This window comes from Colobus angolensis, unplaced genomic scaffold (assembly GCF_000951035.1).
Source record: "Colobus angolensis palliatus isolate OR3802 unplaced genomic scaffold, Cang.pa_1.0 Scaffold41, whole genome shotgun sequence".
Classification (NCBI taxonomy): Eukaryota; Metazoa; Chordata; class Mammalia; order Primates; family Cercopithecidae; genus Colobus; species Colobus angolensis.
In genome coordinates this window covers 2,855,820-2,872,699 of record NW_012117488.1, presented here as the reverse complement: position 1 = coordinate 2,872,699, position 16,880 = coordinate 2,855,820, and the positions used below count along the sequence as shown (strand labels likewise).

Sequence of the window (16,880 nt, the reverse complement as noted above, 5' to 3'; positions counted from 1 at the left end):
GCACACACACACACAAAAGCATGCAGTGCTCCCCTAACACTTTGTATCTATTACTTAAAATTATTGTTGTTTAGACATAAGTTGGCTTCTCCGAATAGTTCTGCATTTACAGCAAGGATAAGGACCTCTTTTTTTTTTTTTTTTTTTTTTGAGGCAGAGTCTCACTCTCACTCCAACCTCTGCCTCCTAGATTCAAGCAATTCTCCTGCCTCAGCCTCCAGAGTAGCTGGGATTACAGCCGCACGCTACCATGCCCAGCTAGTTTTTGTAGAGTTTCACCATGTTGGCCAGGCTGGTCTCGAACTCCTGACCTCAGATTATCCACCTGCCTTGGCCTCCCAAAGTCCTGGGATTAGAAATTCTTAATCCTTGCTGTAACTCCAATGCCTAGGACACCATCTGGCTTCTAGTTACCAGGAAAGGTAATCATATCCCGGCCTTTCCAAGTGTTCTTTCACGTAAATTTAATCACTTTCAACCAAGGCAATATATTAGATATATAAATAATTGTAAGACTTGTGAAGTACACACCAGAAAAATTCTTTATCACACACATATGAGTTAGAATTCAGAAACTGTGGCCACAGAACTCCAGATCTTCAATAGATGTTTGCTGAATTGATATATGAGACTTGAGAAGACAAAAGGATAAACATAAGTCCTAGTATCAGCCCAACAGATTTACATGGAGCGTGTGACAAGTACATAATATTACGCTTCCTAAGAAGTATGTCAACGAATGCCCTTCCTAAGTAGCAACCTACCTAAATAACCCTTACCACTTTCTCCAGGTAGTTTTTAACAAATGAATTGCACTGCAGCTTCAAAAAATTGAAAGTTACGTGTTTACCTATCCATTCACTGCTCAGACAAAACAAAAACAAAAGCGACCTGTAGAAGACTTCTAAATTCCTTAATACTACAGTGTCATTAAAAACAAACACCTACATTTACTCTACTTAGCTATATGTTACTAAGTAGTCAGGTTAGCTTTAATGCTTACCACGACAAGGAAAGCTGGCTTTTTTCCTTTCCCGTGGGTAATCGCCTCCCACCTCCTCCCTCTTTAAATAAAGTTAAAGCAATCCAAAAAACCAGCTAATTCTCAGCTCTAGAGTTCTCCAGCACAAGAAACAGTAGTTCAGCCTCAAGAAAAAGGCATCTTAAAGGCTGTGCATTAAAAGTTGCCAGGGATCCAGCCGCTTACATTTCATGAAAAGTACAGACCAGACCCTTTTAGCAAGCTGTGCACCTTAACTGGTCCAGAAGGCGCGCTGTGGGCTGGGAAAAGAGGGTGAGCAAAAGGCAAGATTATTAGTTTGGGTTGATGGGGATGGCGGGGCAAGGGGAGAACAGAGGAATAATCTGTAAGATCTGAGTTCCGAAGCTTTTTGGGTTGTGGAGGTTAGAAAAGTGCCTGTTAAAGTTAGGCCCAAGCTTCGGCAAGGTGGAACTGGGGGGGAAAAAAGAAAAAGAAAAAAAAAAAAACTAAAAAAACAACAGCGAGCAGTCTCCCGAGTTCTAGCGTTCACAGTGAGGCCGTTAACGCAGCAGGAAAGTAGGTGTGTGTTTTCTTCCTCTTCCCGCCTCCCCAGAGACTCGAGCCCAGTCCTTTCCCCTCATTTTCACCCCAGACGAGTCCAATGGCTGCTCTCGCCGCGGAGTCGGGTCGGAAGCCGCCCCGCCCCCTCGCCTTGCTAGCCCTGGGGAACCCCTCTGCCCCACCTTCCCTGCCAGTGACTGCCGCCGTCACGTGTGCTGGCAGCCGCCAAGTGAGGCCGCTTTTGCGACGCGGTGACAGCCAAATGGTGCGACAGGAGGAGCTGCAGCCGCGGCCGCAGCGCCCCGCACTGAGAGGCTTGAGGCGGCTCCTGGCGTCGCCCAGAGGGAGCGACTAGGCGAACAGTCCGGTGCGGGCGGCGGCGGCGGCGGGCGGGCGGCGAGAGGAAGCCCGCTACGAGTGCCCTCGCTCCCCGCTGCTCTCGAAGAGCCGGACGGACTAAGCCGCGCCTCCAGCAGGGGCTGCGCCTCCATGAATCCCTAGTTTTTGTTTTTTTTTTTTTCTTTCTCTCCCCGTTCCTCACCCCCCACCCTGAGCCCCGTCCCGCCTTCTCCCTTTGCCAGCGGCGGCCGCCTCCAGGTGCGGAGTCCATACCGGAGCGCAATGGCGTCCAACCCCGAACGGGGGGAGATTATGCTCACGGAACTGCAGGTAAGGGCCGCGGCCCTGGCGAGAGTCGCTGGCGGAGGAGACAGGGAAAGAGCCCCGCGCGGCGTCGGGGACCAAGGAAAGCCCTGCGGCCGCCGCGCCCCTAGCCCGCTAAGTGCGGAAAGTCCGGGATGTCACTCGGGAACTGCTTCCCTCGGGGAACCGCTTCCCTCGGGAGCCGGACTCTCTCCCCCGCCAAAGCCCTGGCCTGCCACCGCTTTGCTTTGATTCTGCCTACCAGAGGGAACCCCATCTCTGCAGCCCTGCTGCAGCTGGAGCCTGCTCTCGCCCGGTCCCTGGAGAGGCCGGCCCGTCGCCCCCTCCTACGGTGTCAGAGCTGCCCGCGAACGCCCCTGTCGCCCCCTCCCTTCGCGCGGCTGGGCCCCGCCCCGCCTTTCCTCCGTACTCGGCTCCTTAAACTCTTTTGAATGACTCCCAAGCTGTTTTCTTGTCCCTCCCCCTCCCCTCAGACTCCGCACAAAGAGCGCCCCCATAACTTCCAGCCCCTAGACAAGTTTTTTTTAAAAAAATGAGTCTCACCAAATGCTTGCTTCACTTCGCCAGCCCTTTTCAGGTGACAGAGTTTCTTTCCTCTATTTTGAGGGTTATCTTTTTCTTTTCCTTTCTTTCTTTCTTTCTTTTCTTTTTAAACCAAGTGATAGATACATGGTGCCTTTCTCGGCTACCCCTGCCCAGATCCGGAAGCTCAGATGCTGATGCTTTTCAGACTTTCATTTTCCCTCTCATTTGAGCACCAGAGAAAGAGCTATATAAGTTGTTTACTAATGAGAAAGCAGTCGACTAAGGGAAAACATTGGGCACCACATGTCTGCAAAACATAAGAGCAAAATAGATCGCTTAGTTAAGTCCATGTCCAGTAGCAGTATTATTATTTTCCCATTTCCAGCTAAATATTTGATGATGTAGGCACGATTTTCGTTTTTAAATCTCTGTGTTGTACATGGGGACTTAAGCTACCCTGTCGGGTTTTTCATTACTTGGCAGTGTTCCAGAAGTGTTTACATCTGAATTTTAACAAAGATGTTAAAATTTCATGCTTTTTTGACTTAAAAGTTATTTTACTTTATTTTAATATAGTTATCTTTTAGCTACTCGAAGATTGTAGATGGGAATTAGGGAAAAAATAGCATGCTTGCGTGTCTTTTTGTGTGTTGGACAGTTACTTTTTTTAAAGAAAGACTAAATCTAGAAATCCTGAAACAGTTGATTCTTGATGTCAAAATTAAGTATTGCAACTGCATCTAAATTTCTTGTTTAAATGCACTTTTTAAGAAATCTCTTTATAAGTTTGGTTTCTTGTGCAGTCAGACGTAAGGTTGAAAACGTTGGTATAATAGTTGATACTCCTCCACAAAAATAGAGATTGTAACAATGTATACCAATGCAGTGTTGCACATTTAGAATCCTTTTGTAATGCAAAGCTGAATTTCATATAATTGAAAATGTTGCTATGTAATATTTTAATTACAGTTAGCCTTTTATAAGCAGATCTTACAGCATACCACATTTGCTAAATGAATGTAATTTACTATTTTATTAATAGTAAATAATTTGCATCAGCTTTTAAAATGGAGATGATGTGAGGCAAGTGAGAAATACTTTACATTGCCTGGTCTTGAACCATGAAAAACATACTTTGGTTTTGATTGAGAAGGATGATAGGGTCATTTTTCTTTTGAATTGAGCAGTGTTAGAGTTATAATATATTTGGAATTGTTACTTGTATTTTATAGAAAGTTGGCGTAAAAGACACCTACTTCGGCACTGGAACTGAAAATTATATTTTCATGTGTATTAAAATACAATATTTAGGATATTTTAATTAATAACATCAATTTTGGTAATAACAAGGAAGCAAGCAAAGAAGGAAGAAATTTTCAATATGATGACTTAGAAATACGACCAAAATAGAGGAACACCTAAAGTTAAGCTTCTAGATAAACTGAAATATAACCCCTTCCAGAAAAAAGAATAGTTTTTATTAAGTGTTACCTTATAGGTTGTCATATATCCAAGTCATTTTCTTGGTTTATTTGACTCCCCGTTTTGATAAAAATTATTGCATTTAAACTTTATCATGTTTATTAAAATTTTTCAGAATATTGCTTACATCAACATTAAAGATAGTCATGAAGTTTGCTTCACCAAATACTTCCATCTGTTCAAACATTTTATTTCATTGGGTCCTGAAACTTAGTGTACAGTAACCAAGTATTTATTAAACTTTCATTTCAAAAATCAGTTTTTTTAAAAGCTTCTAAATTGTTTGAACTTAGACTGAAATACTGTTTAATATGACATTCTTTTTTTTTTTTTTCCCCTTTCCCCCAGAAGGGGTCTCGCTCTGTCGCCCAGGCTGGAGTGCAGTGGCGCGATCTCCACTCACTGCAAGCTCCGCCTCCCGGGTTCACGCGATTTTCCTGCCTCAGCCTCCCCAGTAGCCGGAACTACAGGCGCCCACCACCGCGCCCGGCTAATTTTTGTATTTTCAGTAGAGACGGGGTTTCACCGTGTTAGCCAGGGTGGTCTTGATCTCCTGACCTCGTGATCCACCCGTCTCCGCCTCCCAAAGTGCTGGGATTACAGGCGTGAGCCACCGCGCCCAGCTAATATGACATTCTTAATTCTTTTCTGCCATACAGATTTTAGGTATTTAAGAAATTTTGTAGCCAGTTTTAAGATGTATTTAATGGTTAAAACTGTTACTTTGCTATGTATCCTGTCTCAGGAATATTTGTTTTACTCTGAAAGTTACATATTACAACCTACCTTTAATGAAATTGACATTTGTTTAGAAATATATCCAGCTTTTCATTATTTTTTCAAATTGTAGAACTTGAAATACTCCACTGCTTGAGCTGGAATTAGCTTTTAGTCATGGAAAGGCAAAGTAAGAAAATCTGAAACTACAGTATTCTGTCTTGTTAATTACTGTAATAGCATGGAGTAATGTTTTTAAGTATTGGTAGTAATTCAGGAGGCTTATTCAAAAAGGAAGCATTAATAAACTATGTAAACTTTGGTGGCTAAAGGTTTCAAGGTATAAGGAAGAATATTTACCGTAGTAAAAATAAAAATTGGCTGTTTAAAATGACCAATTTATAATTTTTATCTCATAACTAGTTTGTTATGTTGTATTCTCTTTATTTTTTATTTGAAGTATAGCAGAAAGCTTAGACATTTTTGCAATGCCAAAGAAACTAAAGTTTATTTCCAAGGAACCTGGATTAATGAAAACTGTAAAGAATCTCAGAATGAAAGTGTTGGCTACAATGGTAATTTTGTAGAATGCAGACCAAATATTGAGCAGTGTACTAATAAAGCTATCTTGTTGATTATTGGAGATTCATTTTCTTCATCAAAATGCCCAATAAAGTGTTGGTCTGGGAATTTTAAATTCCATTCTCAGCAGATTTTATTTAGATAGAGGTAACTTGCTCAAGTGGAAAGTTGAGATAGTTACCCTTAAATTACGGGGGTTAATTTCACCAAACAGTTATGTAGTATCTACGAAAGCTATGTTGGAGGATATAAAGATGACAAGATAGGTTTTTGCTTTCCAGAAGGGAGTATAGATAATTGTACTAGAGGATAATTACAAGAGAGTACAAATAACATTTTAAAAATTATTTGCTACATATCAGACATTGTACTTAATATCCTAGACACCTCATTTGATCTTTACAACAGTCCAGTAAGGTAGGTGTTATTTCCATGTTGTGGATCAGGAAACTTTTTTTTTTTTTGAGACGGAGTCTTGCTCTGTCGCCCAGGCTGGAGTGCAGTGGCCGGATCTCAGCTCACTGCAAGCTCCGCCTCCCGAGTTCAAGCGATTCTCCTGCCTCAGGGATTACAGGCACCTGCCACCACGCCTGGCTAATTTTTTGTATTTTTAGTAGAGACAGGGTTTCACTGTGTTGGCCAGGCTGGTCTTGAACTCCTGACCTCGTGATCTGCCCGTCTCGTTCTCCCAAAGTGCTGGGATTACAGGCTTGAGCCACCGCGCCCGGCCGGATCAGGAAACTTAAGTTCAAGAATATTAAGTAAATTGCTTATGGTTACATTGTGTGTCTGAGTTTGAACCCAGGTCTGTATGTTTCCCATTACACTATTCTTTCTTTCTTTTTTTTTTTTTTTTTTTTGAGATGGTGTCTCGCACTGTCACCCAGGCTAGAGTGCAGTGGTGCGATCTCTGCTCACTGCAATCTCTGCCTCCTAGGTTCAAGCGATTCTCCTGCCTCAGGGATTACAGGCACCTGCCACCACGCCTGGCTAATTTTTTGTATTTTTAGTAGAGACAGGGTTTCACTGTGTTGGCCAGGCTGGTCTTGAACTCCTGACCTCATGATCTGCCTCCCTCGGCCTCCCAGAGTGCTGGGATTACAGGTGTGAGCCCCTGTGCCTGGCCCCACTGTACCATTCTTTAAATTGCCACAGTTCTGGGGAACTACAAATATTTTGCATCTAATGTTATAGTTGTGTGAACTTTCTACAGATTGGTCAAAAATGTAATTTACCAATATTAACTTAACTTGTTAGCTCCATCTGTAACAAGGAAAAATGATTTCTACATTCAACTTGGTAGTCTATAATGTAGCAGTGTTTTATTATTGTAAATACGGTCTAATATTTCACAAAGAATCATAGTACAAATAATCTTTTTACAGGATTTCTTCATTAAGAATTACTGTTTCTCATGAAAGGTGTCACATGCTTGCCCAAAACTTCCCAAAAGATTTGACATTACTCTGTAGACTGTGCTTTGCTTTAAAATTTTATGCTCATATGTAACCTAGCTCTGTGTTTGACACTTAATAGGTGCGCAATACATTGATGAGAAGGCTCCATTTGTCACCTAGGATGAGGGATGTCTAGATTATTTTAAGAGAAGTTCATTATAGGCCGGGCGCGGTGGCTCAAGCCTGTAATCCCAGCACTTTGGGAGGCCGAGATGGGCGGATCATGAGGTCAGGAGATCGAGACCATCCTGGCTAACATGGTGAAACCCCGTCTCTACTAAAAAATACAAAAAAAAAAAAAAAAAACTAGCCGGGCGTGGTGGCGGGCGCCTGTAGTCCCAGCTACTCGGGAGGCTGAGGCAGGAGAATGGCGGGAACCCGGGGGAGGCAGAGCTTGCAGTGAGCTGAGATCTGGCCACTGCACTTCAGCCTGGGTGACAGAGCAAGACTCCGTCTCAAAAAAAAAAAAAAAGAGAAGTTCATTATAATCTTTGACATATGAAATTATGTAGTTTTCTTTAATTTACATTTCTAATCCCTTCTCCCAAAAATATTCCCTTTAAAAGTACTAAAGGGATTTCTATAGTAGTTACATCATTCTTCCATATAGCACACTGGTAGTTTACTCATTTAATGGAAAATTAGAAGGTGGCGTCTAATTTTGCAGTGACACTGGAAAGTGGAAGGTCTGAGTTGGGAGGATTACAATTTTAGGGTGGTTTGGGGGATGGTAGTATGAGAAGGTAAGCCGGGTAGTTAAGACAGACTTTACATTGTTTTCAAATTAGAAATGTAATACACATGTATTACAGAAAATCCAGAAAATGTGGAAAATCACAAAAGAAAATAAAAGTTGCTCATAGTTCTGTCACTTAAAGACTGACAGACTTTTCCCACCTAGAAGTCCCATGGCCGTAGAGTCCATTTTTTCTTTTTTTTCATCTCATTTTACTTATTAGAATTTTGAAGAAAAATGAAGCTCAGAGAATTTTAAGACAGAAATCACAGTAGGGTAAAAAAATTTTTTCTTGCCACTGGTTTTAGATGAGTGGATCTAATTAGCTTTTTTTTTTTTTTTTTTTACTTTTTAAATCTCAGAATATTTCAATTATGAGTCACTGCTTTATTAAGAAGAAAAGTGCAGGCTGGGCACCGTGGCTTACACCTGTAATTCCAGTGCTATGGGAGGCTGAGACAGGCGGATCACGTGAGGTCAAAAGTTCGAGACCAGCCTGGCCAACATGGTGAACCCCTGTCTCTACTAAAAATACAAAAATTAGCCCAGTGTGGTGATGTGCGCCTGTAGTCCCAGCTACTTGGGAGGCTGAGGCACAGGAATCGCTTGAACTTGGTAGGTGGAGGTTGCAGTGAGCCAAGATCATGCGGCTGCACCTCCAGCCTTGGTGATAGAGTGAGACCCTGTCTCAAAGAAAATGCAGTAGTATGGATTTAGTAATAGACAGTAATGAAGTATAGCAACAATTTCTTTGAACAATATATCAATACCGTGTGTTTTTTCAGCTTAGGTTTGATGCTGCTCTTATAGACTACCATGATGTTTGTAATTTGCAGCGCATACTTTACTGAATTAAACATGCTAAATAACTTTCTAAATATTTCTTGACTACCAAGATAAAAGTCTCTTTGTTAAACTAGTGTTACTAAATGATGGCTCTACAATGTTTTGTTTTTGTTTTTTTGTCATCTCTCATTATTATTATAGAGATTAGGTCTAGGGTCATGCAATTCCTACCATTTACATAGTGTTGAAATAGGGAGAAGTAGGGACACCTTCTAGACATCATCTCTTTATCCCAGAGCTAGGCATCTGATTCCTTGGGCTCTCTTATTTCTGCTTTTCAAATTTGGCAATGGTAAATTTTCATGCCATTCATCAGAAGCATGTTTACTTTTAAACAGAGTAGTAGTTTGTAAACATCACCTAAAATAATGTTACTTCTATATCATAAATGGTATTTGAATAAAACAGTTAATTATACATTATTCCCTCATAAAATATAGTGTGCTGATAATTGTCAAATGTCTATATTACTTCAAAAACCAGTTTTACTCTAGAGTATATGACACTTAACATGATTAACTTTTGATATACAGCAGAGTTCAAACTTGACAGCAAAGTTGAAAACTGGTTAAAAGCTTCAAAAAGATTTAAAATTTAGAGTGGGAAAAATAGACTAATGAAAAAGTAATTCCTTAATGAAACAGAAATAGAGAACCTTTATCTTGATGCATGTCTAGCTTCTCTTAATTTTATCTGATAACATCTTGTTTGAAACTAGCTCTGTTATCATACTTGCCTTTTTTTGCAATCACAAAAATGAAATTTGTGTAACATTATATACATAAATATTGCCTGTAAAACATGAAGATCAGGAAAGCATGGGACAGTGTACTTGATGACAGTAAACACCTTAGATGTGAAGGTAGTGTTGAAGTGCCTCATAAAGATGAGTAGATATCCAAGACTTATACTGTTAGGATTTCTCTCTTTTGGAAATTTGACAGTGACTTATCAAATTGGTGAAAGTTTTACTGCCCTGGCTCATATATACCTTAATTTAATGGAATGTAGTTATGACAAAATTTGAAATTTATTTTTGATTATAGAAGACATACAACCCAATACATGTGCTGAAAGTTATATATATATTTATTTTATTTTTAAGACAGGATCTTGCTGTGTCACCTAGCTTGAGGTGCAGTGATATGATCTTGGCTCACTGCAACCTCTGCCTCCTGGGCTCAAGTGATTTGCCCACCTTAGCCTCCCGAGTAGCTGGTACTACAGGTGTGAGCCACCATGCATGGCTGATTTTTATATTTTTTTGGAGAGATGGGGTTTTGCCGTGTTGCCCAGGTTGGTTTTGAACTGCTGGACTCAAGCGATCCACCTGCCTTGGCCTCCCAAAGTGCTGGGATTACAGATGTGAGCCACTGTGCCTGGCCTGAGTATCGTATATTTTATACATTAATCATGTTGTTTTCCCTTCCTTGTAGTTGCTACCTTAGGGATTCTCTAAGGAGGTGTTTGTTCTCCCTGTTTCAGAATTTTCATTGAACAAATTTTATGCAACTTTTGGATTTTTAAAAAATGTATTAAACATCAGGCACACTGCTTGGATTAATCATCTGTCTATCAATCATTTTAGTAAGTACTCAAGTACTTGGATTAATCATCTGTCTATCAATCATTTAGTAAGTACTCATGGACCACTCCCCCTTTCTCAAAACAAGCTAGAAACTTTAACCTACCTATAGTTTTCCTCTATTCTATCCCTCTATTTCCACCTTCTTGTCATCTAGGTCATCATTTTTGAGTCCTGTGTTCATTCTCTTCCTTATATAGTAGTCCCTCCTTATCCACGGTTTCAGTTACCCACGGTCAACTGTGGTCCAAAAATAGGTGAGTACAGTATAGTACTGTAAGATATTTATAAGTACTAAGATACTTTGAGAGAGACCACACTCATAACTGTAATTACAGTATAGTTATAATTGTTCTGTTTTATTATTAGTTGATTAACGCTTACTATGCCTAATTTATAAATTAAACTGTAGCATCAGTATGCATGTTAAAGGAAAAGTGTATATACCGTTAAGTACTGTTCATGGTTTTAGGCATTTACTGAGGGTCTCTCGGTGGATAAAAGGAGACTACTGTGTATAATTGGACATATAAATCTAAACGTCTTTCAGTTGTTTGTATAGAATTGTGGTGAATATAATCTTTTTGAACTTGATTTTTCACCTGTTATAAATAAGATTGATCCACATTTTTGCATGGTGCTATAGTCATTCATTTAAATTGCTGTATAATATTTCATTGAGTAAAATATTCATTAACTCTCCTTTGGTGGATGTTTGGATATTTATCCATTCTCCCTTGTTGGGCAGTTATTTTCTGTTTTTTGTTTTGTTTTGTTTTGCTTGTAATTATAAGCAAAGATCCTATGGACAATCTGTGCATGTTTCCTACTGTGTATGTGCCACATTTCCTATTATACACCTAGAGGTAGCATTGCTACCTCACAGGGTAGGTGAATGTTCAACTTAAGAGATGATGCAGAACTTTCAATATGGTTGCACCAATTTATATTCATATTAGCAATATATGAAATAAAAGATCCTTTGGTTATCCATCCTCTCCTACACTTGATATTCTCTTCTTAAGTTTTACACATCAAAAGGGTGTAAAATGTTGCCTTATTTTTGGTCTTGATGCACATTTTCCTGGTTGTCACTGATGTAGAACACTTCTTTTTATGTTTGCTGGCCTTTTTCATGTGGCTTCTTCAGTGAAATTCCTATTTATGTCTCTTGCCTATTTTTGTTTTTCTTATTGGTTTATAAGAGTTCTTCATATTGCTTATGTTAATCCTGTGTGTACATTGTGAATGTCTTTCAGTTCCTAACTTTTTCACTTTCTTTTATTGGGGTTGTGTGGGAGGGACAGTTTTAAATGCTTTTACCTTCTTTGGCAAATATTTGGAATAATTTACATCATTATCATCAACAGGCTTGCATTTACTATCTATTGTACATTTGGTATAGAAAGGGTAAAGTTATATTAATAGTTTATGGCCTGGGGATTTGTAAACTATCCAAATGAACAACTATAGGAAGTTATATAAAATAGTGTATTGCTTCACACATACTAGGCGCTGAAATGCTAGGTTGATTTAGTTAACGAGTAAATTCAGAAGCCAAGAAATAGCAAAAATTATACAGTTCATCAATTGCTTATTTTCCAATTCCATATCTCTCTGTTGCAAACTACTTATTATTAGTCATTAATAATATTTTATTCTTTTGTTTAAAGGGCAGTATATTCCGTAAGGTTATGTGAGCAGTTATTTAGGTATTTTCATAGCTTGCCATTAAAATGCTGGAGTTGATCAGATTTAATACTGGATATAAAGCAAAATACTAATCATCTGCACAGTTTACTAGTATTTACAAACTCAGAATCCTAAATACAGTTTTTGTCATTGCTGTGCATCTTTTGATAAAAAAAATTCTTAAGTCAAATTTGTCCTTTGTTTATCATACAGTAAGTCCTCACTTAATGTCATTGATTGGTTCTTGGGAACTGACTTTAAGCAAAACAACGTATAATGAAACCAGTTTCTTTTTTCTCATCAATGTTATACGGAAGTGATAATTATAAACAAAGAAACATTAGCCAGAAGTGGTGATGCACACCTGTAGTAGTCCCAGCTACTTGGGAGGTGGAGGTGAGAGGATGACTTGAGCCCAAGAGTTAAGGCTGCAGTGAGCTGGAATCAGGTCATTGCACTCTAACCTGGGGAGCATAGTGAGACCCTGTCTCAAAGAAAAGAAATGATATTGAGCAAAACAGCTTTATTAAAGGACCTGCAGCACATTGTTTCTCTTAAAGTCACAGTTCCAATAACCCATCAACAGTGTTAAGTGAGGACTTACTGTAATTGCTTTTCATGCCCTTTTAAATAAATTATTCCCTATCCTGGGTTTAAAAATAGTCACACAAGTTTGCTGCTAAGAATTTTGCAGTTTTATTTTTCAGATTTAAGTCAGCTTATCTGGAATTGTTTTTTAATAGACTTCATTTATTTAAAGCAGTTTTAGGTCCACAGCAAAATTGAGAGAAAGGGCTAGAGATTTCTCAAAAACCTGTGTCCCTACATATGTACGTATGCATTATCGACATCCCCCACGAGAGTACCTTTGTTACAGTTGATGAACCTATATTGACACATCATCATCATCCAGAGCCCAGAGTGCACATATGTTGGTGTTGTGCATTCTGTGGGTTTGTACAAATGTATAATGACGTGTATCCAGCATTATAGTATCAAACAGGATAGTATCACTGCAGTAAGCTTATTCTCTGTGCTCTGCCTGTTCATCCTTCCCTCTCCTCCATCCCCTGGCAACCACTGATCTTTTTACAATTTCCATAGTTTTGTCTTTGGGAAAATCTCTTGCAGTTGGAATCATACAATGTGTAGCCATTTTGCATTGGTTTCTTTCACTTAGAAATAAGCATTTAGTTTTCCTCCACGTCTTTTCATAACTTGATAGCTTATTTCTTTTTAGTGCTGAATAATATCCCATTATCTGTGTGTACCCCAGTTTATTCATTCACCTACTGAAGGACATCTTGCTTGCTTCTAGGTTTTGGCAGTTATGAATAAAATGCTATAAACATCCTATGTAAGTTTTTGTGTGAATGCAACTTTTCAACTCCTCCAGTTAAATACCAGGGTGTCCAATTGTACGATAAGAATAGATTTGTAAGAAACTCCCAAACTGCCCTCCAAAGTGGCTGAACTATTTTGTATTCCCGACAATAAGAGTTTTTGTTGTTCCACACCATCTCCAGTATTTGGTGTTGTCAGTGTTCTGGATTTTGGTTATTCTAATAAGTATATCGTGGCATCTCATTGCTGTTTATTTAATAGCTTTGATTTTTGAATATGGAGATAGGTCTGAGTTATTTTAATGTTTAAAAACATTATTTTGAAATGTCTACCAGACTTCTTTATAATGCAAATTTAAAATAGAGCACTTTTCAGCTTTTAGGATAGAAACATCTGCAAATCGCTTTATTAGCCTAACTCTGACTTTCAAATTTGATAAATTTTTGCCAGTTAGAGTTACATCAAGCTAGGTTATGTATTGAACTGTACCTGAACTTATCCTTACCTAGTTCAGTAATACCTCACTTTTCCCTTATTGTATCAATTGGTGGTTCTTTTGGTTTTTTTTTTATTTTATCTCCTGAAGCTTTGGGTCAGTAAAAGTCATCCTTGTCTTAGCTCTTGTTGACACCCATCCCATTCTCCAGTTGTGGCTCATACTTTTTATGTTGTTTTCTGTCATCTAACCTACTCCTGCTCCTTTCTTCTCAGCATATCACTCATCTCTATGTAGTGAGTGATACGTGCTCTTCAACCTTGTGAGTTTCCTCAAGTTTTCTTGTCTTTACTTTCAAATTTCTTGGAATTTTAGCCATCCTTTTTATTTCTACTGAATTTTAAGGAAAAATTGCTTCTTCTTGCTAAGGTTATACTTTCCTGGACTTTTGCTTCCTCTGGAATATCATGTTTTACTCTTTTGCAGGATGGGGCTTTTCATTATCCACTAGCTTTTGGCTTAAAAATAAGTTCACGTCTCATGTTTTTATTATACTCTTTAATACTGTTGTACCCTCAAATTTCTTTCTTTTTATAAGAAATTTTTTAGTTGCCTTGTCTACCATTTATTTAACTTACTCATATATGACTTCTGTCTCAGTTATTCTGTTGAAATAGTTTTCTTAAAGGTATCATGACATTCTGTTGCTTCTAGTCTTTAGAGGAAATTGATACTGCTCCAGCTTCCTGAAACTAATGTTAATTAAACTTTGAAGACCCTGCACAATATTGGTTACTTTTCTTTCATCATACCTGCCTCTGTTTGTTACTACTGCTTTTGTTTGGTAACTCCTTTTCTACCTTAAATGTTCCACCTATTTCTAGTCTATTTTTCTTTTAATTCATCCTTCAGATTAACCACCAGAATCTGATTAACCACCAAAACCTGGTTTAGTAACAGTGTGAAAAATAGAAAACCACTTAAATTAGCTTAAGCAGAAATTGGATTTTTTGGAAAGCTATGGGGACGTTATCACTTAAGGATAAGATGTATAGCCAGATCCCATGAGTACTAAACAGGAAACTGAATGCTTTCTTTCTGGGGCTACATGTTCTCTTTTCTTTAAGTATGTGTACTGCTTTGTATCTGTGTATACTGGTTCTCTTTGCTCTCTTGCCTGTGGTCTCTGAGTGGCATTCCTAACTTGTAAATTTACATTAACTCTACAAGTTCAGGGCACATAGACCACAGCTGACTGAGTTGCTGTATGTCACAATTTTAACTTCTTAGATGAGAAAATCTGAGTGGCCTTAGTCAGTGGAACATGTGTCCCTGATCCATCTAACTATGGCAATCAAGGGATGAGATTCTCTGGTATCAGTATGGCTTCAAGAAACCTCTTGTGAGGTTGGGATAGACTATTTTCTGAAAAGGGATTCTAGGTTGAGAATTCTAGGGATTCTCCTGCTTGAAAGTTTCAGCAACTTTCTATAAATCATAGAATAAAATGTATTTGTACTTTTCATCATCTGACCCCAGTGTTTTCTGATTTTTCTCCCTATTTATCTTACATTCTAGAATATTAAACTATTTACATTTCTCTGAACCATACTCCCTATCTTTGCAAATGCTGATTCTAACTTTAAGAATACTAATATTGCTTGTCTGAACAGCATTTGACAAATTGGACAATCCTTAAAATTCTGATAAGAAAATCATATTTATTGAATATATGAATATGTTTATATCTAATAAAGTTTTTACTGAAGATATATTTTTGATTAATAAATTTAGGAAATTGGTCATGCAGCATTTTGATACATTTGCAAATTAGCCTCCAATTTTACAGCCCCTGTTATTGAACATGTCACTTAATATGGTAATTGTTACATGTCTCTACTACTTTCAAGACAGGAACTAGGTCTTACTCCTCTTTATGTCCCTAGCAACTGACATATAGCTTATGCTTAATAAATGCTTGAATAAATAAATGAACAGATTTAAAAAAGAATTATATGACCAGCTAACCCGGTGAAACCCCGTCTCTACTAAAAAATACAAAGAACTAGCTGGCCAAGGTGGCGAGCGCCTGTAGTCACAGCTACTCGGGAGGCTGAGGCAGGAGAATGGCATGAACCCGGGAGGCAGAGCTTGCAGTGAGCTGAGATCCGGCCACTACACTCCAACCTGGGTGACAGAGCGAGACTCCGTCTCATTAAAAAAAAAAAAAAAAAAAAAAGGAATTATATGACCAATCTGCCAGACCTGACTTCTCTAAATTTCCAAAAGCTATTTCTTCCCCTGGCTGCTAGAAATCTGCTAGTCACTTTTATTTGACTATTGTTGCTTCAGCCTCTTCAGTTGTTTCTTCTACTTCTGTATCTTGAATTCATTCATTCCTTTGCCATTGTCTAAGTGCCTTCATTATCATTTGGATGATTATAATATCTTGATATTTTACCTCTACCTCTTTTGTCTTATTCTGCTTTTATTTAAACTATGTACAATTGCTAGATTCAGAATTTGTCCCTAGCATTCAATGACTCCTTAATTCTTGTGGGATATAGTCCTAATTCCTTAGCTAGGCAATACAAACTGTCATTGTTGTAGCCCCAAAATACTTTTCATTCTTAAGTCTTACTCATGTAAGCAGCTTACATTTTCAGGCATGCTATGATTAGTGATTTTTCCTCACCTGTCTTTTTACTACATTCTATCAACTGGAATACTTCTTTAAGACCAAATTCAAATTTTGCTTATTTATTTTTTCCCTTATTTTCCCCTACTCATGTCCAGTCTCTCCTCAAAACTTAAGAATATTTTCTATCTCATGACATTTATTATATATTGCATTGTACTGTAGTTGTTTATGTCCTGCCTCATTTTCTCTTCTAGGCTTAATGCTTAAAATCTTTGAAGGAAAGGACTATGTTTTTTATCTTCATCTTTTACCCCTTTAGCCCTTTAGTCCTGAAGAAAGTAACTTGCACATAGCAGTGTTGAGACTCAGAAAACAATACTCTACAATGAAGGTCTTAGAAGTAGTCTCAGAAACAAAAGGGCTGTTTTATTTTTTACCTTTTTTTGTCCTCTTATCTCTCCATTTCATTTTTCCTCCAAGGCTAGCCAGATAAACTAGAATCCATCTTTTTAAAGGTGGGTTATAGAAACCAGAACCACCACCTCCCTTTTCTTTCTTCCCCAGCAGAAGCAAGCTTTATTTAGCACTGACCTTGAAAGAGATTCACCCAAGGACCCCGCAATACAGTGAA

The 16,880-nt window shown here is 38.4% G+C and overlaps 1 protein-coding gene across 4 annotated transcripts in view; it reads left to right on the top strand.

Moving 5' to 3' along the window:
* The first annotated feature begins 1,713 nt into the window (after nucleotides 1–1,713).
* Nucleotides 1,714–16,880, top strand: part of PKN2 (protein kinase N2) — a 162,306-nt gene continuing 147,139 nt past the window's right edge. For 3 of the 4 annotated variants that reach the window (XM_011956066.1, XM_011956068.1, XM_011956065.1), the window contains exon 1: nucleotides 1,714–2,212. In XM_011956066.1, coding sequence (XP_011811456.1) covers nucleotides 2,165–2,212 — 48 coding nt within the window. In that variant the 5' untranslated portion in view covers nucleotides 1,714–2,164. The remainder of the gene's footprint in view (nucleotides 2,213–16,880) is intronic. The other variant, XM_011956069.1, reaches the window with a different exon arrangement.